This window comes from Telmatherina bonti (assembly GCF_933228915.1).
Source record: "Telmatherina bonti genome assembly, chromosome: 13".
In the NCBI taxonomy this organism is placed as follows: domain Eukaryota; kingdom Metazoa; phylum Chordata; class Actinopteri; order Atheriniformes; family Telmatherinidae; genus Telmatherina; species Telmatherina bonti.
Window position 1 is genome coordinate 19,380,539 of NC_136611.1, and position 22,080 is coordinate 19,402,618.

The 22,080-nt window shown below is 39.0% G+C and overlaps 1 protein-coding gene across 1 annotated transcript in view; it reads left to right on the forward strand.

Moving 5' to 3' along the window:
• Window positions 1-518: 518 nt before the first annotated feature.
• ank1a (ankyrin 1, erythrocytic a) overlaps window positions 519-22,080 on the forward strand; it is a gene marked incomplete at its 5' end in the record, with an annotated part of 89,112 nt that continues 67,550 nt past the window's right edge. Inside the window, one exon of the mRNA XM_079251011.1 lies at window positions 519-644. Coding sequence (XP_079107137.1) covers window positions 519-644 — 126 coding nt within the window. The remainder of the gene's footprint in view (window positions 645-22,080) is intronic.

The window sequence follows — 22,080 nt, forward strand, 5'->3', positions numbered from 1 at the left end:
TTTGCAATCTTTGTTGATGGGGAGGGTGGCGTGAGGCTTGCAGCAGTTTCACAGCTAGAAGAACCAATGAAGGGAAGATAGATGCAGTGAAGAAAAGCTCCCATAAAAGAAGGCAAACCTGTTTGTTCTCTGTTATTTACCCTCTTGTCATCTGTGCAGGCAAGTAGGGAGACCAGAGAGGAACGCAAAAAAAAAACAAAAAAACCTGGCGGAGGGAAGTGAGATAGAAGTAGAGAGCGCAAGCATTGAAGAGAGGGAGGAGAAAAAGAGAGCAGCGCTGCAGTAGCATCCCACAGCAGACGGCTGAGGACCGCCGTTGAGTGTGTGACTGCACTGCTGAAGAGGAGGAGGAGGAGGAGGAGGAGACAGGGGTTCAGCACGCTTGCAGACTCTGCAGGACCACAGAGAAACCCACAGCAGCAGTACCACCAGGTAGAAGCCCAAGTGCTGTCGCGCCGCAGACCACAGTTGTAAGACCTGGACACAGCAACGCCACCGAGACCCCCACCACCAACACCATGGCACAAGCGGCCAAACATCTCCGCAAGAACAAGGATTTAGAAGCGCAGTTAGAGCAGGAGAAGAAAGAAAAGGAGGAGGAGAGGGCCAAAAAAAGGAGTCGCTCGCGGGATAAGAAGCGCAAGGTACTGGGACCTTTTGCAGGTGGGGGGTAGCCAGTGGTAAGGTGACAGGGGTGTGGTGGGGAGGGAGGGGTGGCAGCAAGGTTGAGATGACCCCCCTTCCTTCTCTGTCATTGCTATGTCAGGGATGCCAGGGCACACATGGAAACCCAGTCATGAGTGCATTTCCACTGTGTGTACACAGTCTCCCTGGCACACATGTATGTCCTGAACATACAGACGCGGGGAAACGGTACAACACACTGCATGCTTTCCTACTCCTCTTGACTGCTTTATACCTGCTTTATTGACTGTCCTGTCTGAACTGCCTGATAAAAGGCAGCGGAGTGCTCTATCTCTCACAGAGTCTCTGTCCCTTCTGTCTCGTTCCCTCTCTCTTTCTTTGTTTTCACATTGCAGTATGCACTAATCTTCCAGGAGGATAGTAGCTTTGCTCTTCTCTGCAACGGACCTTTCTGTTCTGTTTTCTCCTCTGTGAGGCATTGTGATGACTACAGAGCAATACCTGCAGGCTTCTGAATTGAAAGTACCAGGCACAAGTAAAAAAAAAAAAAAAAAAAATCTGGCAGGGTTCATTGTAAACAATAAATCTGTCTTCTGCCAGTCGCCGGCTGCAGGGTATTTCATCGAGTCTTCTTTGCACCTCTGGCCGCTTGTCGCATTTTACTCAAACTCATTACTGAAAATGAGTCATCTGCAGATTGTGTATTGGTGGCAGTTCGGTCCTCAGTAACTGATTGCAGCCGCCCTGTGAGCTTGCTCTGTGCCAGGCTGGCTGTAAACCAATCTGATGCTGATGCAGAAGAGACCGTGATATGGAGAGCAGCACAGTGCAGCTTCCTCTAGTGGGTAGGCATTACTGAAAGGCCAATAGGGAGGTTAATGGGTGTACTTTAGCTAAATGTTGAGAAAAAATATAGAGCAAGAAGAGAAGGAAAGGTTTAATGACTTAGATACACCTGGATAAATTTTCTGCCTATACGAATTTGCCCCTTAGCTCACTCAAACATTGTCCCGTTGCAACAGACACACACATACCATCATTCTGTCTGCGATGACCGATGCAACCATTGATTCCCAAGTTAGTATCATCATATTGTTCACCTCTTAGTTCTATAAAATACAGACCTTAACAACCTGTAATTTGTTTTTAATGAGTTAGAGTGGAAGTAGGTGCAGAGATGACTGTGTGTGTGTGCATTATGCATGTGTGTGACTGCAGTCTGTGCATGTCTGAAAGATGATTAAAAAAAGGAAAGCTTACAGCTCTAACAGTTTGAATGGAGCAGTGTTGAGAGCGCTGCTGAAGGTGCTAATGCTGTCCAGCTTTGACAGAAAGTGTACAGTTTCAGAGGATCCCATATAAGTTACATAACCATGCAGCTTCAGTCTCTCTGAGCCTCCCCTCCTTCTAGCTTGTCCTTCCTTTTAACACAGACTTAAAGTTATTCCTGGTTTCTGTAGAAGACCTAAATGTTGGGGGGAAATCTGTTTATTGCTGAATATTTCCTCTATGATGCCTTTAGTGTCAAATGCATTAAAATTCTGCAGGCTATGATCCACAAGCTGACTTTGCATATATATGGCACTCAGCTGTCAACAAAATCAGTGTGTTTCTGGCTGTTTTCTATGTTCTGTATTCCTTACTTTTCTCTTTTTTTTCAACTGCATCGATCTGCTCCTCAGGAGTTTCCCTGTCCTTGATATCATAGCGGTGGCAAGGTCAACCTTTTCTCTCTCACAGAAGCAGATTCTTGATCTTAGATCATATATTCAGGAATATTCACCATTACATATCCATCCATTCATTTTCAGTGACCCAGACTCCTTTAATATAGGCATCAGTTTCCTTCAGGTAGTTTATTCTGCGCAGCGACAATCTGTTATGACTTGTGATGTGAAATGTTACTCTGTTTCTTTTATTGATCAGTACGTGTCCTGCACATGGACATATTTCAGTCTGTTATGGTTCATTTTTTGTTGGGTATTTTTCAACTTAATGGCAGGAGTTGCAAAGAGTTTCCCCATTGGTTTCATTAAGTGGAACGATTGCCTCAGTAGGTAACTGGCAATGGTGACTAGCTTATTTATTTTCTTGTAATACATTTGTCAGGTTTAATTTCATCCACCTCTGTCATTGCTTGAATTGTTAACCTTCCCTTCGTAGCTAAAATGTGTAGGTGTTTTACATGACTTTTCCATCCCTGTGGGGACATAAATCTGCACCTACCGATGAATGACCAGAGTCAGATGACTAACAATTCATCATTAAAGGGGAAAAGGGTTGTTTTAATTGGCTTGATGGTGCTAAGGCATTGTACAGCACAGGTCAGATGCTGAGCAGTGGATAACGTTGTCCTCAAATTACTTTTATTGATGAGTTTGCTCCTCTTAAAAAATGAGCATTGTCAGGATGCGAACAACGCCCTATTGTCCCAGTCAGCATCTATTTTCACCCCATTCTGCATGTACATTTCTGTCGTTATTTGAAGCTGCTTTGATGTGTGGGGGGATTACCTGGCGACTGTGGCTGTGAGGTATGAAGTAGTGCTTAACTTTGTTTCTTAACTGCATGCCAAATAATACCAAGACCAAACAAACAAACAAAAACCACATCTATTGCTGTTTTTATGTGTGCTTTTTGTGTGAGTTAAGAGTTATTTCAAGGTCACAGGAAATGTAAATCTAGAATTTATTACTTTTCTAATAGTGGTATTTTTGCTTCTGCATTCAATATAAATAGTAATCATAATTTTGCTATTTGAGGAACTGCTGTAATTGTAATTATATAGTTTTATTACATTGGATTGATCTGTCTTTGACCAGGAAATGCATAACAGACTCCTTTTGTTTATTATAGCTTATTAATACTATCTATTCAAATATTCTCCAGTGAAGTTCAGTAAAGCTTTAACATCTTGTGGTAAGAGTCATTCATTTTTTAAATTTTTTAGAAACATGTTTTCTAATGAGAATAAAATGAAAATCTTAGGAAAGCTACTTTCTGATTCTCTGGTGTTTTTTGGCTTTTACTAATTTGATCTTCAGAACATGAAGATTTCTGCTTTTTCCAGGAGTTTATTATATATTTACCTCAGGAAGTGTACATTTTCTTACAGCATAGTTCATAGAAAGCATGTTTAAAGTATAAATATTAGGATGTGTGTAACTGGAAACAATTATTATTTTTGCTTTATGAATAGTTACTGATTATTAAAGCTGTAAGAAACCGCTTAACTAATATTTCTTTCTGAAGTGTCATCTCGGACACACATCCAAATATCTCAAAAAGTATCAGGATGAATAGCTGTCATCTAAAAATTGTAAGTCTTTCTTGTGAAAGGAAATGTGCATGCTTTGAGTTGAGATTAGGTTTTTTGTCTTCCAATGACTTGACTCTTTTGTGCATACAGAGATGTAAAACTGCAAGTAATGATGGATTTATTTCCCCATTATCCTGATCATCAATTCCTTTTTATAGCTTAGTAGTTGTGTAGCCTAAACTGTTCAGATGTATTTACATTGTTTTCACCTTAAAGACTACTCATTTTATGACACAACTAAAAAGAAAATGAAAAGCACATTGCTTTTTCATTTTCATGCCCTGTTTACAGCAGACGCTGAACCTATCTGCCTGTCGATCTCTTCCTCACTTGTGAATAAGACCCTGAGATACTTAAAGTCCTGCACTTGGGGCAGGACGTGGAAAGGACACTCTACCCTTTCTGGCTGAGTACTGTGGTCTCTGATTTGGAGTTGCAGACTCCCATCCCAGCAACTTTACAATCAGTTGCAAATCGCTGCTGTGAGAGCTGGCAATCATAGCTCGACAGAGCCAAGAGAACCACATCATCTGCAAAAAGCAGAGACCCAATCCTGAAGTGCCCGAACCAAAACCCCATAACACCTCAACTGTGCCTAGAAATTCTGTCCATAAAACTTATTATTGGTGATAAAGGACAGGCTTGGCGGAGTTCAACACTCACTAGAAACAAATCTGAATTACCGCAGGCAATATGAACCAAGCTCTGACACGGGTTGGACAGGGACTGGACAGCCCGTGCAAGGGGGTACAGTACCCCATACCGCCTTAACACCTCCCTCAGAAAAAAAATGTATTTATGTTTTGAATAATTTTCACCCATTAAAGCACACATTTGGCTGCATTAGACTGGATGTTGTGGAACGCTGTTAAAATCCCTGCAGCAGTTCTTTCTTACCCTGTTCAACACATCCTGTAGAAAATACATAAATGAGATGCATTTCAGCGGCTCAGTCTTTATTCTGGTCCTTAAAAACTTACAAGAATCTTTGACATTATTAAAAAAAAAAAAAACAGCTTTTACACCATCCTGTAATTCTTGTTTTTTTGCTGATAACAGACCAAAACAGTCCAAAGTTTTACATAATGTTTTGCACTCATCCAACTCATATTTTGAAATGAATTGTGGGCAGAACTTGAAGTGATGGTGTTATGTGACCAACTTGATGCATTAATGGAAGGCTGTGTTATACGTTTGTTTAGGGTGATAAAGAACTCTAAAGTTAGTTGTTTCTGCTACAGACAATTTAGAATAACAGTTTATAGCAATTAATACATAACAGAAGTCACCAATCTCCCACTCAGGCTGTGGCTGCGATCACTGACAGAGTAGCCGTGGAAACTCAAAACGTAGCTGTGACCATACCGTCAGCGATGGCGACCTGAATTTTAATGTGGCTGCCAACATGTTGAACGTGGTATCATGTTTTATATGCCATCCTGAGAGATGCAGTGACATGTGTCTATCATTTTCCAAGTAGTTGCAACTTTTATCATCCATACTGAAAACGATAACAGCAGTGTAGGATCTTGGTGTCACTTTATATATACACAGATCCCTCTACCATATGAGTGGCCACCGACGTCACTCTTCTGCGCCACTTGGGACTGTGAATACAAATTGAATTTTGCAACTGGGTCAGACATGAAAGCGAAAAAGCAATGTTGTTTTTGTTTTTTGTTTTGTTGTGTCCCAAAATGAGCAGTGAAGGTAAAAAGGAAATACAGTTTAGATCTATGATATGACAAATATTGCAGCTATGACCTTAAAATAAAAAAAGCATTTCAGGTAATGAATTTTAATTTCCAAATGTAACATTTTTAATTGACATTTAGGTATGAATTTGCTGGGGCTTGTTTTGAAAAAAATCTTAAATATCCTTTTCTTTATCTTTTAAATTACGTTACAAAATAAGCAGTCTTGACAAGAAAATGAAAATGTAGTTTGGATTATTTATTAGTATTTCATTTTTGAGTCAGCTGCATCTGTATTTTATTTTTTAATTTAAAAAAAAAAAAAAAAAAAGAGCATTTCTGTTTATCCTTTTTTAATTTAATCATGGTACAGACCTGCTTCCATACATCTGATACTTTTTTTTTTTAAAATGACTTGAAAATGTTGAAAAAGCACAGTACATTTCCTGACAACTATAGTTCTGTTGTACGGTGTTGCTGGAAGTAACTCTTGATATGAGACTGTGTGAATTGATGCTACTAAAAGGCCAGCATTAGTGTCTCCATATAGATTTTGGGTGGTGAAGTGCAAAGAAGTGTTGTGGTAGCCAGGGACTGATCCATCCATGATGCTGCTGCTCAGAATCATCAGCACAATAAGTCTAGTCAGGATGCATTGTGGCTGTTATGTTGCTGCATATTGTCTGGCAGTCTGTTGCCTTTAAATGCACAGCAGCCCATCAGCCACCTAAGTGGTAAAAACCAGCGGGATAGACTTCCTATAAAAGCTACACTACTGCAGGTTACTGCAGAGCATACAGGGCTGTCAGTGAATACTGAAATGTTAAAAGTGTTGTCTAACTCCGTCCTCAATCTCCATCTTCATTTAAACCAGAGGAAGCGGCAGCAGATCAGCATTCCAAACTTGTTACTGTCTGCCCTCTAAAATCTCCTACCCTGCATAGCTCACCAATAAGCAGAGCTTTCTGTTAGGTTAATGTGTTCATTTTTAATACTGATTGATATCATACTACTGCAGAGGCGATGATGCTGGGTTTGTGTGTATATGACTGTGAGTGTGTTGAGGCTTTGTGCAGTGGATTAAAGGTGCTGCAGCAGTGGCTAAACCCATCAAAGCCAATGCTTGCACCAGTCTATCGATCAACTACTTAACTGTTCCGTAGCCACTAAGATCAACGTAAAAATAAAGAAATGAACATATTACACATGCAATTAAATGTCATGCAGTTTCAGTCCTGCATGTATTTGCTGTTGACAAAAGTAACTCATTGCTGAGAACTGAGAGAAACATGAAGGTGCAGACAGTTCACTGGACCATTAAGTCAAGGTTCCTGAAATACTCTAAACTTCATATTTAAGTCCTTTTCAAAAATAAGTCATTTGTATGTGGCTTAGGGAATGTGCCACTGGGAGTATTTCTGAATTTAAAGAAATAGCCTATTCCTGTTCTTTGCATCGGTGGTTGTTTCTGTCCCGCTGCTATTATTCACCTCTGAAATTTGTACAATAAAACAGCAAGAAGGAATCTAAAGCAAAGGCTGTAACTTAGCAGAAGGGACTGTGCAAGGTTTTTTTCTTTAGTTAAATACTAGACAAAAAGATAGATGCATACAATAGATAAATACATTTTTGGACACACACACACAAATGCCTGCTTATTTTCTGTGGAACTGCCACAGTAACTTGAGGGATTCACTTATGCTTTATGATAGAATGATTTTTACTCATAGACCTTTATAGTTCCTTTATACTCAAAACAGATTTTAACAAATGTCTACAAACAGTCCAAAATAATTAAAAAAAATCTTATATGTAAATATATACATTTTCATTTATTTAAAAGTACCATGATACACATTGCAGTCACTTTAGTCTTGTTTCAGATTATTGTCATTTTTATTGGGGAGGGGAGGTTGTTTGCAAGTGAGAAGGTTGGTCGTTTGAGGCCAGGATAACCCAGACCGCCTTAAAGTGTCCTTGCACAAGACACTGATTCAATCATGCTTCTGATGCATCATTAGTATGCAGATGTGTGCATAATAGAGAAAAAGCATTATTTATTTTTGCCTGTGGTGAGAGACAGACTTTTTCTATTTTTAAATCAAGGTAAAAGATGGCCACCAGAGGTAAAATAAATAACAGGTATTGTTATTTTTCCCAAGAGTACACGGTCATGGTTATTGCTGGGAGTTTGAGCTGATAACCTTCTACTACCAGTCTGGAGTTGCTGCTGAAGATTTCTGTTTGAATGATGTTGTAGCTTCTCTTTGACCTTGAGAAAAGCAACTGAATTCTTTAGTAGTTGTTGCTGCCTACTAAGAAATTCTTGCACAGTCTTGTTCTAAACCCTTTTACAATGTCCTGACGTACAGATGTATTTGTTAACCTCTGCAGGCAAGCGAGATATGGAGCCAAAATAGGGCCATAGTGGTTCTTCATTTACAAGAAAAATTTGAAATTGAAAGTATGTCAGATTAAATATTTTTTCGTTCAGTTTCAGATTTTACTTTTTCAGATTCAGTTCTTTACAATAAAGGTCAAAATACTTGTTTACAATTTCAAATTTCTCTTTCACCTTCAAACTTTTATTTTACAAGATTAGGATTTTACTTTTAAAGTTTCAAACATTAGGTGCTGATCTGGAATGGTAGGCGAGGCTACAGACGAGTGACACAGGACGATGAAGGTGTTACCTCTATTACGTTGCCTTCAGGAAACACATCATTTTGTCGAAACATTAAACCATAGTAGCACATTGGAATGCCTAGAAATTTTCTTTCATTTGCATATTTTTGTTGCTTCTGTTAGATGTAAACTGAAAAGCTTCTCATTAGAACTGTCAACTTGTGCTTAAAGCATTTTCAGACTTCTCTAAAAAAGCACTTCTAACATTTCTCTAACAAAATACTGATTTTATAACTGTAGCATCACCTGAATCCCAATTCAAACAACATAAAGTGCATCTGTGCATTGAAACTGGTCATACTTGTGATGATTATAACCCACAGAAGAAGTTGATTACCGTCCACTGCATGCATACTGGACAAGGACAATGGCCCAGTTAAATGGCCAGGTCAGCTGTGCACATAATGTAAAACTGGGGTTCAGCAGCTAAATGACAAGGTAATGACTCTTCAATAAGCGCTATGAAGCAATAGTTAGTTTTATTAAGTGTAGATGTTTAGGAAAGGACAAGAATAATGTCTTTATGTCTTTCTGTGAGCTGTGTTTGTGTGTATGGTGTGTGTGTGTGTGTGTGTGTGTGTGTGTGTGTGTGTGTGTGTGTGTGTGTATATGGCACCATGTTGACAATATAAAATTATGTCACTTTTCTGTGTTGAAGCTTAGACTCATGTCTTTAGTGTGTTTGTAAATCCCATGTCATACATTTGTGAGTATGTGTGTGTGGCTCAGGTGGCCCAGTGGAACCCGCAGACAGATGACTCAGCAGGTCTAACAGGGGCATTCACTCATGGTGATGGTGCCCAGGAAGGACTTTTACTGAATACAGCTCTTGGCTATACACAAAGTGCTGGTGGTGCAAGGTGGCCAAGAGTTGCAGCCTACTCTGCTTTAATTAAAGCAGGAATGGACAGCACATGTGACGCCCACATCCCTCTCCTCCTTCCTGGTCCTCTTTTCAGAAGAGAATTTGAAACAGCTACTTGAGCATTCTCATTCAAGTTCATTACAGGGGACCCCCCACACTCAAAAAGCAGTATTTATTGATGCTTAAAATATAAACAAAAAGGCAAAATCACATCAAGCATCCAGCAGGGTGTCCCTCTCTGTAGGGAAGAGGGTTTCCCAGAACTCTGAAGCTTCAGGATATTTTTAAATAAATGATCCAGGTGTCGCACTATGTTGTGAGTTTCATCTGAACTGCAGCAATTCCTTCTTTTATTTATAGACCGAAGCTGCAGTCGTCTGAAGCAGCTGATTCTGAGTTGACTGACATAATAAATGAAGCACAATGAACTATTTGCTCGGTTATCTGGGAAAAAGACTGTTTTGTTTCCTGGCTGGTGGTTGTAAATGAAGCTGAGCTTAGATGTGTAGCGCTTCACAAGAGCAATTGTCTTTGTGTAACAGTACAGTATTAAGATCAGCAGCATCTGTGTCTGCTGGTTCTCCCACAAAACCAGAACTGATGTGTCACATTTACAGGGGCTTCCTTCGATATTCATCCCTCCCACTCTTCGTCTTGCTCTGTGTCGCTCTCCTTGGCCGATTGTGCTAATCTCTTCTCTCAATTGTTATTCTGATGGTGCAGCTGTTATGTAACAGGCTGAAACAAGGATTGAGGGTTCGGGGTTACCAAAATGGATTCTCATCATGCCCAAATAAAAGATGGAAGAGAAAAAAAAGAGAAAGAATAAGGTGGAAATTCAGAGAAGAATTGATAGTTCAATGCTGAACAGCTTTTTGTGAAAAAGCAAGATTTTGGATGCCTGCACTCGGCCTGAGCTCTTTCCCTTTAAGCTTCTTGAGGCTGTGGGGGATTGTGGGGTGGGGAGGGGGGGTTGGCGGATAGCGGCCTTAGTGCAGTTTGATGTCCAGGTACTCTTAGTCCTGCCTTGAAATCTTCAGACTCTTGGACTGATATAAATGATAGCTGGAGCCTCTGCAATGTGCTGCCTGCCTACCTACCATTTACTTTATTGATCCATTCTGTGCTCAACTTTAAACAATATAGCGTGTTGCTTTACAGTTGCATCTGTGTTCCCTTTCTGCTGGACAAGAGCTAGAAACATCCACTGCAATACATTTCCACAAAAACTCAGGTTATAAACACTTTTCATTTTTCACTGGCATGAAGTCATGATATTTTTTGGCTTGCTTTCAAGTGTTTAGACAAAAATCATTTGACTCTGTCTAGTCTTAGTGTGCTTTTATCATACCATCAAACAAAACTAATGTGGTGAGTGTGAGCAGTGCTGGTGTTAGCATTTAGCTAAAACTGTTATCTGGTGTGTGCATGACAGTGTAGGACTGATTTGTATGTGTGTGGGAAGTGTTGGCTATTATGTGAAGATGAGTATTCAAACTGAGAGAATCCAGCTCAAAAATACAACGATGGAGGGGAGTAGAAGCAAAAAAGGAGTGAAATATAAGACTGACTCATTGTCCTTTTCCTCAGGTTTGAATGACTGATGTTACCTTTTCCTCATTAATGTGACGATTCTTTTCTTTGGTATCTACCAGAAGAAAGAGAAATAACTCGATTCAGTAGAACAGTGGGTCATTACAGCAACATAACTTCCCAGCTGTAATTCTCAGTTCCAGTTCACTGAGTTCAGACAATAGAGAGTGTCTGATTTATTTAATGCAATGTGCAGAACAAGACTGAGTTCATGACTTGAGTCTGAATTTCTTTACTGAGTTAAACCTGCATTGTCCAATGTGGAATCCAGAAATACAGTGTAGTGTGTTATAGAAGCAGAGACCGAAGGTTCTTCTGGAATGAAAGATTTTGACAGAATAAAGCCAATCCTTGATTGGTGCATCCTAGTGTCACTGTTGGCTCCCTTATGACAAATCTTAGCAAAGTGCAGAATTCTTGAGTCATCTAATCCTCGCGTCAGGTGTCATCACGGTGTTGTAGCATCACGGACCTGCTATTAAAAGCTTAGCCATTTGTAAACCCCCTGATCTGATTCCCCTGGAGGGAAAAGTGGTGTCAGTGTGATGTGATGCTCCTCACTTTCTGATGCTCATCCCACACAGCATTCACAGTGAGGTTCACTTCTCAAGGAGGATTGCCAGACACACATATGTTAAGAGGGAAAAAAAAAAATTCAGAACATCCATCACCCTTCTTTTCTTTATATCCATATTAATCATCTGCAGCAAGTGGAGAAATATATATTTTTTAAAATTATTTTATTTCTACTTAACTTCTAATGCTTTTATTTAACGCTTGACCTGTTCAGCTGGCATTGGATATGTGATGGGGTACGCTGTGGACAAACCGTCAGTTCATCAAAGGGCAAACAAAGATATACAGACAACATTTCATGTTCATATATTAACACCTACAGTTCAATTAGAATCAGCGATGATGCTAATGGGAATGCATTTGGACAGTGGGAGAAAACCTACAAAGACACGAGGGGAAAATGCACCCGCAGGATTGGACCATCTTGTTATGTCATAATAAAGCTAACTATTGCATCGTGTTCAGATTTATTTCAGATTTTGAGTTTTTCTTTTTTCCCTTGAAAGTATCATTTAGAAAAACCACATGAAGGTTTCGGCTCTATTTCACTACATTTGAGGTAAATGGAATCTAAGTGGCTTAATATACAAGAGAAATGCCTTCCTTTCTGAAAATCTGTGTCCTTGTTGCTCAATCTACTGTGAACAGACTGCCTAAGGTTATGATAGCCTCCAAAACAAATATCTAGAAATGTCACCATAAGGTCCTGTTTGTGTCAGATAATCAGTTTGTCAACTGAACCATTAAAAACACATTTTTTTATCCACACTAAAAATGAAAAGCTAAACATTAATGTGCATGTGTGCTGATGCTCACTGAGGAACATTGTGTACTAAGGAAGGTTAATGTAATGGAAAACTCCTTAGTTGGCTTTTTTTTTCCTGCTATCAACCAGTATCTCTTCTTGATTGGTGCTCCATTCATAACTGCTCACTGTTTGGTTTGCTTGTGATTCAGAGTGACAGAGAGTGACTCAGATATGTTTAACTACCTTCAGTCTCACTGTTCCTGTGTCATTTTTCTTATCGCACCGATTCATTCATTGAGCAGAGACGTGGACTGTCTTATGGCATAGAATTTACAAGCTGGCTGGGAGGATTGTAGTGTTACCCAGCATCTAACTGGCTGACCCTGGAGATTTTTCTTGAGCAGATGCAGAGACTGGTGCGCACCCATTCCCTCTCACCCTCCCCTCCTGCTGGAGTTCAGTCCTTCATCCCTTCCATAATCAATTCTCCTGCTTCAATACAGGCTACAACTCCATCCCTCTTCTCCTCTCTGCTGCAGTTACTTGCGGCACATTGCAACACTGCAAGATCATGGATTCCTCACACCTCCCTCTTCTCTCTCTGAGTTTGCGCTAAACACTGTGGATCCACATTTAGAGAGATTAAGTGAGCAACAGTGAGAGGAAGGAGGGGGCAGGAAGCATCAGTCACTTTAACTGTTTTAGCAGCCTAATGTTTTCAGTAGGCAGGAAAATGGGAATGCAGGTAAGGAAGATTAAAAAAAAAAAAATCAACTACCAGCACAGACCTTTATAAAATCTTTGATTGAGTAATCTGATATTTCCTCACACAATGTTTTTGTTTGCTCCCCTCTACCTTGAATTAAATAACAGGCGTGTGGGTCCTTGGGGACTGTAGTGGTAACTGTATATGATGAAGGAGTGCTGCGTGTATGCAGCAGCTTTACAAGGTCAACCGCGCCTTGTATGCGATCACATGTAAGCACACATGTATATTTGGCACACACATATCCACTGCCAGCCAGTCCTTAGTCAGCACAGTACTAGCTGCTGTGTGAGAGCGTTGGATGTTGCCACCTAGTGTTCGTGGAAAGGAGTTTCCAGTCACAATAAGAAGTCTGACATCATCGCATTTAATTAGATTCTTTAATCAAGATATATGACTGTTTAGGACCCATAGATTTTCTGTCAATGTGGAACCTAAATCTTGATCTTGTTTTGAAATATTTTTAATATAAAGCACTGGTCCTCGGATAAAGCCACAACCTGGATTGATTTGTTCAGTTACTTTATGTGCTGACTATAGGTCAGCTGGCTACCGGATTAAATTTTTGTTTTTTTTTGTTTTGTTTTTTTAATCAGGAGAGCTTTTTCTTCCCTGGTGGTATCAGCAACAGACAAGATGATGACAACTGGGTCCCAGAGTAATACTGTGAAGGAGTGGTTTAGGGCGCATGAGTCATAATTTTTACACATGGAATCACAATCAGACACTTCAAACAGTAATCCCAGCGAGAATCACTGGGGTGTTTGGATTAAGACTTCCTGCAGTGGTCTGTCTCTCTCATCATGTAATGTAAGAAGGTTTTTGATACACTTCTTTATGTTTTCTGACGTTGCAGAAACTTAACAGAATGATGCCACATCAAATGCAAGCTATAGTCAAAGTTGAAGATGGACCAACAAAATAAATGTGAATTTTGTTTGGTTTTTTTTGGCCAGGCAGTGTACCGTCAAAATTGCAAGCTTTGCAGAAGAGAAAAGTTGAGCATCCACCATAAATGAGTTAAAATAAAGATCCTCAATACTTTGATCCATCTGCCCTTGATTCCTCTGTTACTCTGGGGCAGTGTTGCAGTATTTGTGTGTGTGTGTGTGTGTGTGTGTGTGTGTGTTTGTGTGTGTGCAGGCATTAGTCTGACCCTGCTGAACGCCAACAGCTGGCCCTTTGGCAGCTCTAATTATCTCTGTCAGAAACACAGAAACACTGTCCTTTTAACTGTTGCCAACACACTAACATTAAATGCTCTTACAAGCATCCATACTTCATTTCCTGTACAACAACATTCTGCACTAAAAAATCTATGTTTACTCGGCATTAGACGGATCAAATCACCGCCGCTGAATGCTGTGCTCTCTATGATTCTTGCTTTTAATAACATAATTTGGTCAAAGGAGCACAGAGAGACTACCAGACCTGGAAAGATTGTCTTTAAAGGTGAATTATTAATGATTTTTGGTGGCTGAAGGCAAACTCTGCTTTCAATGCATTTTTGTACAATCATGTCCTCTTCTCTTTTTCTTACTTTCACTTCATACAGTAACACTTTTACCCAGCCTCTTTCTCCTGGTTCATGCAACTGCTCATCTTTTCATCCTTTTTCTCCCTGCCTCTGTGCAAAGTGAAGGAGAAAATTTTGTGGAGCTTGAGGCTGTGCAGTACAGTTACTGTGGTGGTAATGGAAGGAATGTTTGTCAGGGCATAGGCCACATTGACTTGAGCCTAAGCACCTCTGGGCACAGAACTTTAATTGCCTACATAACAGTGTGACATGTCTCCATCTGCCACAAACGTATGTATGAATGAAAGTGTATTCATGTTTGTTGTGGCTTCATTTATTTTGTGGCCAATTATAGCCTCTGGGTTGTTCTGACAGACTAAAATAACTCTTGGATCAATATTATGCCCGAGTTCCCCAAAGAAATCTGTTATAGACGTAGAGAAGATAACCAAGCTGTGGTGACTGCACCTCTAAATGTTGAAGGTATCAGTCTGAAAACAGCACATATTCTCTGTTCTGATGCTGAAAGGAAACCCACTAAACAAAGCTTGTTTAATTTTTTTAACAATATGACACATTTCTTTAACCTTATAAAAATGAAAATGTATGGACACAATCTGGTGATATAGTAAAAGTCATATTCACCTTTTTTAGCAGTGTGATTGTGAGCTTAAAAATGAATGTAAAGTAATTTGACAGCTGCAATGATTCTGCAGCAATTTCAGGAACAATTGATTTAGTGTCGTAGGTTATGTCTTGAATTCGTTTTGTGATGCAGTAATCCGTTGTTTCGTATGTATTATACATTAATCCATTTGTGTTGGAACTGGTTATTGGATTAAAATCAAGAGATTTCAAAATATAACTTTGTTTTCTAGAGATTATTTTACATTTTATTTTTGCCTTCTATGGTCATAATATGTCAGTTGATCAGGAAAACCTCTCAACCTGAGTCCTGTTCATGCCTTTGTGTTCAGTTTCAGTCTCTGTATCCTACAGCACAGTATCAGTGTGTCCTCTGTACAAAATATCCCCAGCTCAAATTATTTATCTTGTTTAAAATGTAAAGAAGATGGTATCATCCATGTATTCCTCTTTGTTTTTCCAGGATTAAGTGTTTGCCCTTGGACAGGAAGGTGAAGATCTCATAGCCCTTCTATTTTCCCATTCATCAGTTTTCTTGCCCCATATTCTGTGCAATCGCTTCATTCTAGTTTCTTCTTGCCTTCTCGTTTTCTGCTGATTCTGTGAAACCAAATCTACTTTAACACTTGCTTCCCTTGTTTTTAACTCCATCACTCCCTTTTTGATACCTCCAGTTGACTTTGTTCATTTTCAAGTCTTTGAATCTTCATTATCTTGATAACATGGTCATGCTTAGGATACATTTAGTGTGTCTTTTATTTTATGCATTGGCTTTAATAAAAATGGAACATACTGCATAATGTATATGTATAAAAATCATTTGTACATCAATTAAACCAGTTCTGCAACCAGTTTGCACCTCATGTTTTCATTATGTTTTAAAGTTAATTCAGTTTCCACTTGCGCAAATGATTTTGTCTTGTATTTCTTGGTTTTACATGCTTCTGCACCCTTGATACTGCGCAGAAGTGTATGCACGAGTGTGAAAATCTGACTGGTGTGTCCAGCAAGCAGTTGTGGTGAGAGAAAATCCTAAGTATGAGGACATGGTGGGGCATGGTTAGTTTAGGTTTCTTGTGACACAAGTTAGTAACATAAAACATTTAGGCGTTTTCCGTATTTTCAAAGTTTTGCTTGTTTGTTTTTTCATCTGTCTAAGCACAGTAATCCAAACATTTGTGTCCCTCAACAGAAACAGAAGGTTAGAAATGACAGCATCGATGAGAAGGGAATGTTTACTGAGATTAATGTGGTGATACAACTGAAATGCTTTAAATAAGCAAACTGTCTAATCATCCAGATGTGTGTTCTTGTCCTGCTTTGATACAAAAAAAATATCCACTAAATGGTATTTAGATCATAAGGACTCATGTACTGTACGAAAGATCGATTTAATGTTTGTGGATTTGTGAAGGAGGAGCCAGTATTAGCTCCCTCTGCTGGTTGTAGCCACATTAGATCTTTCTATCTTCAACTTCACAGTGACTTGGTGAGTTTCTGAGCAGTTTCATAGCACAGCATGAGGTAGTTAGTGGGCTTCTGTGCCTTTTAGGTTCAGGGATTACACACCACCCATCTACCCCCAAAAAATATAAAAAGAGGAAGTAGGTGTAAAGGACTTGACGTTGCATTTCCCTTATAAATAATCAGTTATGTTGCATTGTGTGAGATGCCTGGAGCACTCCATCTTTATCCGACATACAGGGACTCACACATTGCCCCAGATACCAGCTGAGCATGCAGTACAAACACAAGCTGTGTTCACACCCTTCTCTCCCTCTGATCCAGTGCAGCAATTTGAGGCTGTTCTGCAATACTGTTTCGCAGAGTCATCAATTATTCATCAAGGAATTCCGCACTCCTTCAGTCATGATGGGCATGATCGACAGAGAGATGGAGAGGTTGAAGAAGTTAAAATTTACAGAGTTTTCCAAACATAAAAAATATTTCTTGTGAATTAGTTATTCTTAAATGAGTGGAAATATAATTAGACAATATATAATCTAAATACTCTGATTTATCTGTTAGGTGGTCAAGTTGTGGCTCACTGCCGGTGTGAAGCATTGCCATCTCCCTGCACCTGGTTCATAAACTCACCACATGACTCCATCTTTTCTGCATACATAACTTGGATGGCCCCTATAAATAATCCTATCAGCACAATATATTATGTAAGACTCAGTGGTGAGGCTTTTATGAAGAAAGACCTTTTTTCTTTAATTTCAAGTAAGTAGATATTTGAGGACAGATGGGGATTTGGGTGTTTATAAGGAGGGGAGGAAGCACCTGGAAGCAGAAGGACAACATATGAGGGAATGTGGACTAGATGGTACTGTGGGAATTGCCATGCAGACAAAAAGTGAGGTAAAATTTGGACATCCTATGTGATGCCGTAGAAGGTAGTAGGACACAGGTGTCTGGAGCAGGAGCAGAGACACAAATAAATTCAGACTGCATCAGTGTGTGAATGTCTACCTGCTTGGATGAGCATTTATAATTGCTGTGAGGGCAGGCAAGTTTTAGTGCAGAGAAAAATAGTCACTCTAGTGGTATGTGTGCTTTCTGTCAGTGGAGATGCAGATTAGTGGAGGCAGGTCTAGCACGGGGTAGTCCATAGCACTGCAGGGTCATGAATGATTTAATGGCAGGTGAGCTCTGTCCTCAAGCTCTTAGCTGCAGTAAACATTTACGACCCAAAGAGGTGATTTATTTCCATGACTGAACCAATTGATGTATTGATTCTCTGAATAAATTGCATTTCCTTTGGTTATATATCTGACAGTGGGTCTCCAAATTGTGTGCTTGCTGCATTTTGCTGCACTTTATCAAAAGAAAACAACTCTACTCCTATGCAGTCAATAGTAGCCTTGCTCATATTTAGAGGATACTTATGTTACTTTACAAAAAAGATTTGCATCTGCAGTCTTCCTACCTGTGGTACAGAATGACTCTTTACATATGTAATACCACACATCACACATGACAGGCATGTGATCATGACATAAAATGTCTCTGAGCTTCTTTAGTCAGTAATGATATTTCCATAGCACATTATAGTTATGCTTTTGTGCAACGTCAGTGACCGAGGATGTCCAATATACATTTTGAACATGACTGTGTTTATGTGAAAGGTCAGATGTCGCAGCAGAAGAATTTAATTCCTCTTGTTCTACTTACTCAGTTATTATGCTACTTCCAGTTTATCCTCCCAATGAATCTTCAGAGCTTAAATCAGCTTGTGTCAAGCTTTGCAATGTTTTCTTGGACATTATCATATCATTACTGGATAACTGCTGCTTCCTTTAATTTTTGTGTTACATTTGTCAGCCTTTGGGTTGTTGATTATTAATAACTTATTAATGACCATCTCAGTCTTCTCAATTAAATAATGTTGGGATAAATTTTGGATAGCTGTATTTTCTCCTGGTTGTGGAATAACAGTACAATTAAACAGAAACAGCAGTGTTAAAAGTATTTGAAAATCAATCAAGCAATCAGCAATATTTCAATTTTCGAATAAGAAAAAAAAATTACCCAAAAGTGATGAAAATGGAAAAATGAGTTGGATAGGACATTAATCTTCCTGGAAAATGATCGGGGAAAAAAATCTGCAGTTAAAATGGTATCATTTATATGTCATTGTTTGTCTCTCTCAGTAATGTTTTCAATAGCAGTGCTGACACTTCTGTAATGTGACTGTATTGAATTATTACAGTAGTCCTGTTTGAATGATCCTTTGCTTTTAAATATACTCTATAATGTAATAAAACAAACAAACAGTGTTTGCATTTTATAGTTTTATATTGCTGACAAGGATGAAACTGATTGTAGAGCAGTTTGGACTCCAATGTCACATAACGGTGCAAGGATGATAGAAATGGCCCAGAGTCTTAAATGTTAGTGGTAGACTTTGAAAGCAGCACATTTCTGTTTCAGGCCCCAGCCTCGCCAATAAACCAAAACAGATTGGTTAGGTAAGAGTGCACAAGACAATCGGACCAACACTGTGGCATGACAATAACTGAGGAAGGTGGCAGAGGAAAAGCCCGAATGTCAAAAAAGAGAAACAAATAAGAAGGTACAGATCTTCCTAGTTGATCTTTTACCAGAGCTTCAGCACCATGGACAGAGTCAGGGCTTTACACACATTTTCAGGAATTGTTTTCAGGTTGTTTGTTTCTGACTGAATACATCATAATAATATTTTTGTAACTTTAAAACAGAATGCTGTGGATTCCTAAAAGGCACAAAAAGTAACTCGTCATCACCAGTAGATTCAGGAAGTCCCACAGGTTGCATTGCTATGATGACGTTATGTTGGCGTTACGTTTATAATAGACCAGTTTATTGTCATACAGAACATAGTGGTAAAAGTAAAATTTAATGATGTCTTAAATGTTTCATAAAACTAGAGGTACCTATTTAAGGTTCTTTTTAGTAGAATTGTTTATCAATAGGAAAACTGTGTCATCAAGTTTACCTATAACTAAGATACCAGATATGCTTCCATACACACAGCATCATTTTATTCATGCTTAATAATCCATTATGACTGAAACACATTTTGAAAGTAAAATTTTCTGATGATTTATATCCAGTCTGCTTTGTTGGGAAGGTAAGGGATAATTTATGATAAAACACATAGGACACCTCTTTTGTGGAAAAAAAGAGTACAAGTATGAGAACTGATATCAGACACAAGTTTGACAGAGATTGACAAGCGCGGAAAACTAAAAATTTGATAAACCAAAAACCAAACTAAATACAGACAAATGTTGGGGACACATTTGTGTGAACTTGTGTTTGTGAAAAGGTGGTGGGCATCTAGCTTGGAACATTTAACCTTCTTTCATGCTCTATTTATTCAAAACTGCAACCAATGTGCTGCCTTAGAGCGAAACTATTTTAATTTATTGTTTCTGATTGTACAGTAGAGAAACTGGACCCAGACTCATTGTGTGGGTGTAGTACATGATGTGCAAGCTGTGTAAACAGTTTTATGTTAAGTATAACACATGGTTTGTAAATTGTATGCACCGTTTTGTGTTTAACCTTGGGTATTTACAAATGTATGTTCAAATATACAAACAAATATCTAGAAGTTACACACACACACACACACACACACACACACACACACACACACACACACACACACACACACACACACACACACAAATGTACATGCAAAAATTACTAAAATGCACAAACCATGGTATTTTCACACCTTTTTTAACCTTCAATTACATTCATCTAACAGTTTTGCGTCAAAAGATGCCTAAAATAGAGTTTCTAACAAATAAACCGACAGACAGAAAGACAGATAAATGCAAACAAAGAATAACCTTTTTGGCGAAGGTAAATATTTGTTCTCTGCAGCCAACCTCTTACTGATGATAATTCATTTTCAGTTCTTCAAAGTATTTTCCCACATACAGAGCCTCTCAGTAGAAACATCCTCCTTCAGTAGAGCCAGCAGTGTATCACCTTTTTGGTCCCTGCTTTATCTTCTCTCTTAACCCCTCTCACCATATACAGCTTCACTTAAAATGTTTACTCTCATCACATCCAAATCCTGCTGCTCTCTTCTCTTTTGCACTTTTTCCCTCTATTCTGTCCAGCTCTTCTGTTTTCAAGATGCTCACATTGTTTTTTTGCTCTCTTCTGCTTTTCTTTCTTTTTAGTCCTTGAACTGAACCTTGTGTGCCCCTTCTTGTGTTCTCTGCTTTAACAACCCCCTTGAACCACTATTGTGGATCAAATCTCCACTGAAGTGCTCCTTTCCTGTTTCAGAAGGCTTAGTTGAGGGTCGGGGACTTCTCTGTGGTTGCTATGTGTCTTATTTGAAGGGAGAATACAGGCTTTGTGAGAACAGAAGTGTGTTTTTCTCAGGCCACAGGTGTGCAGCAGTGGGGAATATGTCCACTCAGACTATTGTAAGAGGGAAGTTCATTTAAATATAAAGTAACAGTGGGGGTGAATGTGTGCAGGGTTTAGGGGCAAGGACTGTGATCATCATTCTGATTAACTGTTTTCTAGCCTCTAAAAAAGGGGATCTCAAATATATGTTGAAGGGATAAATCTATTCTTTGTAAATCTAGATAAACTTAAACAATGTTTTCTTTTGAATCGTTATATACAGGATTTTCAGACCCCAAAGAGCAATGGCATTTTCTGCCGAGTAAAGGTACCAGGGGTTAGTTCTCATGATATGGTTTTCCAGATGATATAATCCACCTTGACCACCCTCAGACTGTCATGACTGTCTTTCTAAAAAAAAATAAAATTGATGCTCTTCATCTTAGTGGAAGTGAACTTCTTCAGAAGAGCACTGTCAGCCAGTTCATTTTTTGTCAGATCATTTGTCAACATTAGGTGTGTTAACCTACTTGTAGAACGCTTTCACTCCAAGTCCCCTCTCTGCATCTGAGGAAATTGCAGTGTCTAAAACTTATTTAATTTCTTTCCTTTCTTATACACACAATATCAACTTTTAACTAGCGAGCTTCCTTATGAAAAGTAAAATATGTAATTTTTCACACAAGCCCAGTGCCTTGAACATTTCCAGACATTGCCAAAAAGAGTTTTATGTAAGAACAGAAATAATTTACATATACACAATACTTTGGCATTTTAAATGTCTTGAACGTTCATGTTGTCACTCAGCATCATGATGAACACTTTTCTTTTCACTTGTTTGTATTTGTTCTTTATTCCTTTGTCACTACTGCTGTTAGATTGATCTTATGACAGACATCAGTGCCACACAGTAATGATTACAGGTAAGCTGTTTGTCCACCTGGCCACCTGTCTAGTGTGTACTCTGCCTCTCACCCAGTTGTTGCTGGAATAGGCTCCAGCTTCCCGGTGGCCCTTAATTGGAACAGGCGAAAGAAAATGGATGGATGGATAGTTTGTCCCGCATCCTTGACATTCTGTTTGTTACAGTTTTTGCAACATAGTGTATCATGTCTTTGTTTTCTCCAGAAAACAACTCCTATAGTCATAGACAGTCTCCTGGCAACTCC